This window comes from Corylus avellana, chromosome ca2 (genome assembly GCF_901000735.1).
Source record: "Corylus avellana chromosome ca2, CavTom2PMs-1.0".
NCBI classification, from domain to species: domain Eukaryota; kingdom Viridiplantae; phylum Streptophyta; class Magnoliopsida; order Fagales; family Betulaceae; genus Corylus; species Corylus avellana.
Window position 1 is genome coordinate 11,860,736 of NC_081542.1, and position 10,324 is coordinate 11,871,059.

Below are 10,324 nucleotides of genomic sequence, written 5' to 3' on the forward strand. Positions count from 1 at the left end.
CAAAAATACATGTGAAAATTATATACTTAAAAGACATTTGTCATTTTAATAGACTAAGTTACATAAATTTTTTCCGACCCAATTTAAAATATATATATATATATATATAATAAAAATAAAAATTGGTCCAATTTTGATAAAGATTTCTGGATTCAAGGGGAAAAATCCATTTGTCTTAGGGTGCATTTAGTATTACGATTTTTTAGATAAAAAGTACAATTTTCAACCAAATTATAGAAAATGAATCGTTTGGGATTATGTTTTTAAAAAAAATTGCGATTTTAAAAATGTAAAAAATATGCGTTTTAAAATCTAAGGCAAGGGTGCTTTTTAATCACGTTTTTAAATTTGCATATTTTAAAATTGCTATTTTGAAATCGCAAATCCAAACAGACCGTTAAAATAAAACGAGGAAAAACTAATTACTATTGATGGCCTCACAAAAATATACCATATTAAATCGATTTGATACAGAGAGCCTGCATGTCAACCTTCCAAGGAAGATGAAAAATCACATGTATTCCAAGTTTGCTTGCTCCAGTCCTCGTGAAATAATTCATAGGAGAAGAAAAAAGAAGCCCATAAGAGATCCCTCCTTACCCACCACCATTTTCAAATCAAACCTGAAAGGAATTGTGGAAATTGACATAGCCCCATTGCTCAAGACACTCACGAAATTCATCTCCATGACTTCTTTCAACTTGTATAAAGCAATCTCTTTTTGGAGCTGAAAAACACCCTACCAAGTACCTAAAACTTAAAAAGATCAGTCAAATTGTCTCTATTTTGGGGAATAAGAGAAGCACTCAGTTTCTATCAGTCTATGCTGCCTTCAAGATGAAGACTTACAGCTACCTACTCTTTTAAGTTTCATATGTCAAAAGGTTGAAATAATGTACATTTGCAACTATCACATGGCATCATCAGTATTCCATCTAAACTGCTGTCTCCTTGAAGCTCTTAGTCAACCATATTGCAGTTTCCCTGGGAGAGACTTTCTCAGGCCCAAATGGCTTCAACAACACGCCAAGCTCCTCAAACCTTTCTTGTTGTAAGAGCCGTGCGCTGAACTCAAGCAACCCTTCCAATGCCTCTGCACGTTGCTGGTACGACGAGGTGTCAAACCGAGGCTGTCGTGACTCGGAAGATGAACGACTTGAAACACCAGTTGTTGGATTGTGATCAGAGCATTCACTGCCACTTCCAGTAGCTCCACAGCCGGCATCATTGAAATCGGGCCTGGAAAAGGTTCTGTCCATAACTTGGACTGTACATTTGTCCTTTGTGATTGAGAGGTCAGCACTGGCTGGTGAGTTGGAAGAGCATTGTGCAGGTGTTGATGAAGTTCTATGGATTCGAAAGAGTGGGTCTTCCGAAGAAGCTAAGGGGAATTCAGCCATCTTGTCAATCCGTGGGGCATTGACAGAGACATCTGGAGACTCCATCCTGTGAAGGAGACCAACATTGGCTCTATAAGGGGTTTCTGAGGCTGCAGCTCTTGTTGAATATGGAAGAGATGCTCTTCGTGCTGGCAAAGAAAATCTTCTCTCTGGAGTTTGTGACATCGGAAGCTGAAAATAAAAGCATTTGCTTTAAAACAATCAACCACTGACATATAATTCAAAGACAAAAGACTTGGCATCTTGATCATGATCCTTGAATCCTCTATAGATGTAGAGGGTTGCAGAACCCCAAATCACCCATCTTTAATGGATGATCAACAATAACAAAAATCCATTATCTCAATGACATTAACTATATGATTCTAGATTATCTTTGAAACACCTTGAAACAATTTTTTATTGTGGCATGAATTAACAGAATACAGTCGGGCAGTTCACAATCAGGGACAAAAACTTTTAACTACATATATGTCAAAGGTAAGGTGGATTTAATACGGGGTCCTAACCTTCTATTGCAAGCCATGTGGTTGATAAGGTACCAAACGCTATATTTTTTCCAGTTTGAAAATTGAAAAAAAGAGCATAAAGCATTAAAAGTCCAGGAAGATGTTCCATCACCCACCACTAGTAAGAAAAATAAAGAACTTGAGATGCTGCATTCACAATAGACATGTATATACTTACTGAGTCACGTTTTGAACCAGTGTGGGATATCTTCAATGGTGTTGTCTGTCTCCTCGGTGTAGCAGAAACCTTTCTTGGTGTCAATCTTGGAGTCTTGGCAACACTTGAAAACTTAGTGGTTATTGACTTATCAATATCATATTCTTTGTGGAGGCAACCAACATATAATTCTGTGAACTTTTGATTCAAGCTTGGGAAGTCCTGTGCTCTTTGAGAAGAACACAGTGAGTCCTGTTCAGTTCCAGATACACTAGGATTCAAGGTCCTATCATTGCTAAATGACCTCCTCTTCTCTTTGACAGAATGAATGGAAATTGTTTCTGGCTCTACAAATCTTGTTCTCTTTATGTAGTTAGAATCAGACCACTGGACGGGGAAAGTATTCCGTCTGGGGCTATTCAGTTTTAGATGAATCCTAATTATGTACGGTTGAAGATGTGGATGAGTGAGCAACTCGGCAGCCTGGTAAAACCAAGTTACACTTGTGGTAAGTCTGAAGAAAGAAAGGAGAAGCATATACATTTGACTAAACCACATCGAGTACCAAACCCCAACATGACATAACATGAACTTGGATGGATAAGGATCTTATGGGACATCAGTCCAATGCTTCAAAATTGTGCCCATACTTCTCAATGTGTCTTAATCAAACAATCTGCTTTCTAGTTAAATATTCCTTTCTAGAACAGCAGAAAGTTTCCATCCCTACAAAACTTTACAGAATGTATATAAAAGTTTCATGTGCATAAACAATTCTCATTTTTTGTAATGCAATCCTAAGTATCATACCTATAGGTTTCATTATCATATAAATACAACACACAGCACCTCATACTCTATTCAATAATTCAATGACAGGCATGGAAGTCACTCAGGTACTATATCTACAGTGCAGATACTCATATGCACCTTTCAATACCAAATCCAGATGGCCAATCAAATAAAAGAAAATACACTCGAGGTGTATCTCTTGTTTCAAATAATGATATTCTTGAACTGTGTCTTTGTTTCCAGATCTACATGTATGTGTTGATAAAGAAAAAAATATGTATCTTAAAATAAAGGAAAAAAATAGAGCATACACTTGGTCTAAGCTCTGGATTCTTCCGCAGCATGGTTTTAACGAGCCCTCGACTGAGAAAAGAAAGAAAACCCAGAAAACAGGTTAGAAAAACCACAGCAGTGATCACAGCCCACATCATTTATGAAAAAAAGAGGGTGTCATTTTAAAAATATCATTATTATCTATTGAGATAGAAATTCTCAAGACATTACATAACAGAAAAGAAAAAAGAAAAAAGAAAAAAAAAAACAATATAGAAGGATAATAATTTCAGAGGAACTTAAGATCAAGATTCGCATGGAGAGAGCAAGCAGACTCACAATGCACCAGAGTACATGGTCGGAAGGGGAGCCACAATAGACTTATTTATTTTGTTAATCAGAGCTTGCATATCCTGCTCAGTAAAACAAGACAGAAACATGAAATATTTATAGAAAAGTGAGCCAAATAAACAGGAGCTAAATGCAAAAGCGAAAGAAACCATTATAATCACACACACAAATAACAAGGGAAAGGGAATCATTCCTTGTACTTAACGCAACTTCAATGAGTCTATATTGATTCCAATCACATCTAACAGAAATTATCTAAGCTTAAACTCACTATTAGGATCTCAAAGAAAGACATTAATTACTGGCAGACTAAAAGATTGTTATAATTAAATTACCACTTCTTTGTAATTAAGGTTGCGTTTGGCATTGAATTTCATAAACAATAAGTGCGATTTTAAACCAAATTGTAGAAAATAGATTGTGTGGAATTGTGTTTTAAAAAAATTACGATTTAAAATGGTAAAAAATCTGCATTTTCAAATTGCATGTAAAGGTGTTTTTTTTGAAAACGCATAACTTTTTAAATGCTAAATTGTGATTTTAAAGGCCAAACTATAATTTTGCCAAACGCTTAGCTGCATTTTTAAAAATTACGTTTTCAAATCACACATTTTAAAATTGTTATTTTTAAATCGAACTTTTAAAATCGCAAACCTAGATGGAGTACATTGCTCCAAGTAATCAATCAAAATGCCAATTGCTCATATAAATAGAAACCCCCTTTCTAGATCAGTTTCAAATGAAGAGAGTCAACGAATTTGCAGCATTGTGAGTACATTGCTCCAAGCTCAAAAAAACATGATATTCCAAAGAAACCAATGATGTCAGTTAAAACAGTACTGAGACTACAGAGCAAATCAATGCTTTCCAAACAGCATTAGCACAAATCACATCATAATGAACTTTTCTACATAGTCCCATATGATCCAAAAATAGAGTTCCTGTCATCATCAAATGGTTCCTGAAGCCTACTTAATTGAAGAAAAGAAAAAAAAAAAAAAAATGAAAGTGATCATTACAATAAATGCCCCGTTATTAAACAATGTTACTAGCTGGGGGGAAAAGGCAAAGACACAATACAAAAATGAACAAACACATTTAGGAACTGCCAGTCAGAAACTTACAAAAGCTTTAAATGCAGGCTTGTGAGCAGCCATTTCATATATGCAGCATCCTGGAATACACATCACCTTATATATTATATACACATAAAAATCAAGCAAAAATGAACAATGCTTAAGTCTAGAGTGATAATAAGAATTCAAAACAGATATATTCTACCTAAAGACCATATGTCTGATTTCGAACCATAAGGTATATCAGCAAGAAGCTCAGGGCACATGTAACTTGGAGTTCCCACAACCTGCATATAGAGAAGAAAATCCATGGTAACTATACAGAACAGAGGGTGGGAAAAAGACAGTCATATCAATTCGTGTTAACTTACAGAAGAAGCAAGATCATCAGAAGTCAACATCTTAGCAAGACCAAAATCACCTGCAACAAATGTGAATATTGAATATGGTAAAACTAATTAAAATATAGGACTATAGACCAATGCATAGTTGGACGATGCAAACAAAAATTACAATGTACATCAATAAAGGGGACAAAGAGAAAAATCACTCACTCACCTAGACGTGTGTCTTGATCTTTTGTTAGAAATATATTTGAGCACTGACACAATTTTGGAACACAATCAGTGCCAATTAGCTTTTGGCATTTCACATATAAAATCCAACAAGCTTTTTCTCTATTAGTTTACCACTAACCTTGACATCACGGTGAAGAATATGGTTGGCGTGCAAGTATTCAAGTGCCATGAGGAGTTGAACTAGCCATTTACAAAGTTTCTGCATTTACAACAATTTCAAGTATGAAACAGAATGGAGTTCCATAGTTTTCACCCAAGTTTCTAACACAGAACAGTCTATTATATTTCAGAAAGGAAAGTAGAATCTTGGCAGCCAGAGTGACAACCTCTTCAGAAAAATGAACACCATTGGCCCTTTTAATAGCTTCTGCCCTGTGTAACAAGAAGTGGTAATTATGCAAAGGTCAGAAAAATAGGAAGAAGAAATCATGTCCAAGCACATTGAATAACATTAATCAAATAACTGACTTGAGCAGGAAATATAACTTACATGTCTCCTCCTTCACAATATCCTATTACAATGCATACAAAGCAACCCTGGAAGTGAAAACACCAAAATGTCAATCGTAGAACTAATAGTAATTGGGGACATAAGTTCCTTAAAATGCTTGGGGTCAGAATAGAAAATTTATAATGCCTCATTAGAAGTTAAACACACAAATACACACACAATGCTGACCTTTTCCACCCAGGAGTCTTTGTACTCCACAATGAATGGATTCCGCACTTTAGAAATAAGCTCCATCTGCAGAATTAAGAACCAAGAGAGCATCTTACAGGCTGAAGTTATAGATAGAGGTACAACAACAGCATCATTCTTTAAAATGCCAACCATTCGGGAGCATAATATATTTAATACATCTATTTTGACAATGACATTTAAATTCTGGTAATTAAGAACTATGTCTAGATCTAAACATCAACCAAACCTAAGACTTAATACTTTACCCAAAAGCACCTCATAAAGAAGCCAACACGCAGATATAAGCAACTATAGCTTCTCATAAGGATGGGGATTAGAGGGCTATAAGGGAATGGAAAGCTAATATTGTGTCAACAAGAGACAAAAATAGAGGTTATTACTAGGGAGGTGATTCGTAGTTTATGAGGTTGTAATCATGTGAATTAGTTGAATTTGGGGTCGAGAAGGGTACCAGGAGGTATTATGTTAATGTGGAATAGGCAAGTGGTGTAAAGATTGATGAATGCATGGGTAGGCTTGTGGGAGCATGTTCTTTCAAATGCGTTACTGAGAATATCAAATGGACATTTGCGGGTATTTATGGGCCAAATGATGATGTGGAAAGATGTCTTTGGGATGAGTTGGTTGGAGATGTTGTGGTGTATATTTTAGGGGTTCTCTTATATACTTCCTACGTACTAGGGTTGCGTCCCTATGCGTTAATGAATTTACATTTACTTATAATAAAAAACAAAAAATAAAAAACTATAGCTTCTAAAAAATTAGGATCTGTTTGTTAAAATTTTCGTTTTCTTTTCTCTAAAAAAAAACATTAACAAACAATCCAAACACAAAACACTCCTAAAAAAATAAAAATAAAAACCACATTTATGTCATATCAAAACACTTTTTCAAATCGAAAACAAAAATACCCCACAAACCACTAACAAACAAAGCTTAAGTCATCCTGACAGTTTCCATATGGTTTGCATTTTCAGAACATGGAGAAAAATATAAAAACACTAACCTCCTGGTGGGCAGATCTACGAGTCCTATCAGTTTGGCGAGCAAGACGGATCTTCTTCAACACATACCTAAATATAGGAAACAAAAATTCTCCCATCAGACTGGTTCAACTCTTAAATTACATGTTAAACATAAACAGGAATTGTCCTCACTTCTTGTTTTCATGTTTATGCCTCACAAGAAGAGCAGAACCGAAAGAACCTTTCCCAATCTGCTCGAGAATTTCATACTGCTCCATTTTAAGCCTTACCACTCCCCCCCACTTGGCGTGTGAAAGAGTTTTCAATCCTAGAAAGGATTCACAAAGCAAAATTTAGTATGAAGGATCATACACAGTTGCACACACACAGACATCATAAAAGGAAGGAATAGTGAGATGACAGCTATCTTCTTCAGTGGTTGATTAAAGGATCCTAGCTAGACACTTATCAGCTATGGACATACTAATGAAATAATGCAGAGATGTCTGCAAACTCGCAAACAAGTATCTGAACCCCACACCACATGATGAACTACCTAAAAAGGTACTCTGGACGTCATATGAAACAAAGGCATGCCATAAGAAGGCATACACATGAGGATGTAGCAGGCCCATAACAGCCCATGATTTGAGGATCACAGCAAAACTATAAAGTACGTGTCCCATGAATTAGTGGTTATATGCACACAGGAAGGGGTATACAAATAACAATTGAATGGGGTTTTTGGTCTGCAAAACATACAATACAGACTTCTACATGCCAGATTGAGATGGATGCCATCAAAATATAGGTGTCGTAAAGGGCTTTAAATTGTCATAACCCATCCAATAGTGGCCAAAGGAATTGCAAACATTTATACAACCCAAAAGAGTCACAAAGCTGGACACTAAAAGCACTACATTAAGTATTTTACTTTGGAGTTCTCCAAAACATAGGTGTGGTACTGCTACAGACCTCCATAAGATGCATTTTTTTTTTCCTATGGTCACCAACTCGTTCATGGGCAAAAACTGCATAACTTGAACCCTTTTTCTTTTTGTTACAGGCAAACATAACTCGCATAGCCATCCAGGATTGAATCCAAAACGTCGCCCTCCATCCCTTGTCTTAGGGAAGGAGGAAAAGCCATTTTGTCAAAAGACCATTGGCATTACTCTTTGTAGTGTTTACTCACTGTGTGCATAGCAAGAGAAACTCTTGATATTTAGGTGTAAAACCCTGAGATTTTCATGCTTGCAGACTGGTACAGACTATAAGAAATTTCTTACATCTTTATGAAGACAAATAATGGTAAGATTGTCAAGTGCATCACTCAGTCCAAACCCTATAAATGCATCAAAACATAACTCTAAGTGCAAAAAGATCTTATCCATCCAGAAGAAACTCTTTATGGTCACCCAAGGATTATCGGACTGAAATTCAGTTTTGTAAATGAAGAATGCCAAAAAGGAAAAGTTAATAATATCAAACTCTAACCAAACTGTAGCAAATACGGACACAATAATCATAATTTGACATTAGTTGAAACATAACAAGTACATTTACATTCCAGAAAATTTAGAAACGAACTCATTGATCTTACTAGAGCATTAAAGTAACTTTTTTAAAAAAACACTTAAAAGTAAGAAAGGGGGCGTACATATTATTGAGCCTAAAGCAAAATGCCACCTTTCTATTCAACATTAGTAACAATGGTGTATGTGCCTCCATCATTAACTACCTACTTGTGCCTACAAATGCAACCTAAAAAAGTGAGCTCATTAAAGCCCTAACACTACCATTTTGAACAACTATGGGAAATAAGTGAAAACAAAAGCAACGAAAGCTATAAAGAAATTATCTTTGGGTTACGAGTATGAACTGATTCAGGGCCAAAACATTCAAGTAAGTCCTAAATAAAGCACAACCCACTACATATAATTCACAAATCTTCTCACCCAGGGCAAATGGGAAAAAAAAAATCAAAGATTCAACACCCACCCACCAAAAAAAGAAAAAAGTAAAGACAAGAAAGATACCCACAAATGAAAGCTCAAGAAAACAGGAAATTTACTAAGTAAACTTCAAAAAAGATGAAAAATCGTAAAGAACAAAAGCTAAAAATAGAAAGTACCTGAATGTTGAAGATGACTCTGTGAAATATAATAATACTTACCTTACCTTATCCAAAAAAATAAATAAAAAGAACTGGGTGAAGTAGATCCCCCAGTTATTGGTTGAGAGACAATGGGAAGCTCTTCAGTAGCGTTTGAGTTTGGGGAGACGGGAGATAGTTGAAAGACAAAAACAGGAACCCAAAAAGCTCTTTACCCACTCATTGTCATATTTGTATATTATTTTATTTGTTAGGGAGGGGAAGAGCGGCAAAAAGAATTGAAAAGAAAGCAAAGGTGATGCTGTTACCACTCTACCCCCACGCGTGTGTTCAATTCAAAACGCAAGCAGCGTGAGAGACGGAGAGAGTGAGAGTGGGGCCCCAAGGCATTTAATTTTCTTTGATATGGGCGTTGTTTTAGATTCCCAGAGGGGACTGAAAGTGAAAGCAGCGCACGGACGAAGGAAAGGAGGATCCGATTCTCTACACCCGGGTACACTATCCATATCCTGTGTTCTCATGCACTTTTGGGAAAAATTACTTCGGAAAATGCACTCACTCAAGGTATATATTATTATTACAAAAAAAAAAAAAAAAAGTATATATTATTAGATAATTTTTTTACACGTGATTAGATAATGTTAAAATTATTTTTTTCACTGGTTAACGTGTCTCTAACCACATGCTAACAATGTTAAAAGTTGTATAATAGATGTAGCATTATTCAGAGATAATCTGCATTTTTAAAAGAAAATTACAAAATGTGAATGGGTTGGTAATGTGTTTAGAGAAACAACTTCTTTAAAATGTGCAAAACTCGAGTTTTATGTAGCAAGACCTTGGGTGTTTTTTATAAAACGCAACATTTTAAAGTCTTAACTGGGTTTTTAAGAAGCAGAATCATAAGCGCATATTACCAAGATTGTCTTCTACTAGTACGAGTGGATGCATAAAAAGGGAGTTTTGTGCTCTTCCCTAATTGACATGAATCACAAAAGACTGTTTTATTAGAATTCTCATTGAGAGTAGGCAATTTATGTGCCTTTATTATACGAAAAACATTATTGAAGGAAGAGTGGCCTAACCTATAATGCCACATAGATAAAGAAGTTCTTAATCCTAACAAAGCAGTAAACAACAACTTGAATTTTGATGAAACACTCTTGAACTGTAGAGGATGCAACCCGTTTCACTCATTCCTGCGAGAAGAATTGCATGCATCTGAAGGTCCTTGACAAAGAAATTAACAAATGTGAGTATAAAATAACAATCATTGTCTTGACAAAATTTTTGGATGGATAGTAAGTTATTTGTAGCTTGAGGACAATGTAAAATATTTTTCTGGAGAAAATCAAAATGAGGAGAATGAAGGATAGCTAAACCAATGTTCTCTATTGCAAGTCC

General features: G+C 35.5%; 1 protein-coding gene across 3 annotated transcripts; it reads right to left on the reverse strand.

The window, feature by feature from the left end:
* Positions 1-669: 669 nt before the first annotated feature.
* Positions 670-9,125, reverse strand: LOC132172042 (serine/threonine-protein kinase Nek2). Of its 3 annotated transcripts, none has more exons than XM_059583469.1 (15): positions 8,986-9,125; positions 6,997-7,132; positions 6,846-6,912; positions 5,816-5,881; positions 5,627-5,673; positions 5,463-5,508; positions 5,255-5,335; positions 5,117-5,159; positions 4,930-4,979; positions 4,764-4,845; positions 4,607-4,656; positions 3,471-3,544; positions 3,170-3,221; positions 2,088-2,549; positions 670-1,571 (listed from the first exon to the last, which is right to left on the reverse strand). In XM_059583469.1, the coding sequence occupies exons 2-15, from the start codon at positions 7,080-7,082 to the stop codon at positions 936-938; spliced, it is 1,842 nt and encodes a 613-aa protein (XP_059439452.1). In that variant the 5' UTR covers positions 7,083-7,132; positions 8,986-9,125; the 3' UTR covers positions 670-935. The 3 variants fall into 3 exon arrangements, with proteins under 3 accessions (XP_059439452.1, XP_059439451.1, XP_059439450.1); XM_059583468.1 differs by having other exon boundaries at positions 8,981-9,125; XM_059583467.1 differs by having other exon boundaries at positions 8,939-9,125.
* Between the last annotated feature and the right edge of the window lie 1,199 nt (positions 9,126-10,324).

What these genes read in the sequence shown, in the direction of transcription:
- LOC132172042 (XM_059583469.1), bottom strand. Translation starts at nt 7,082, where the DNA reads ATGGAGCAGTATGAAATTCTCGAGCAGATTGGGAAAGGTTCTTTCGGT. An exon ending in TATTGTGAAGGAGGAGACAT is followed by an intron (nt 5,509 to 5,626) that starts GTAAGTTATATT and finishes CTTGTTACACAG; the next exon opens with GGCAGAAGCTATTAAAAGGG. An exon ending in TTCTTCACCGTGATGTCAAG is followed by an intron (nt 5,160 to 5,254) that starts GTTAGTGGTAAA and finishes AAATTGTGTCAG; the next exon opens with TGCTCAAATATATTTCTAAC.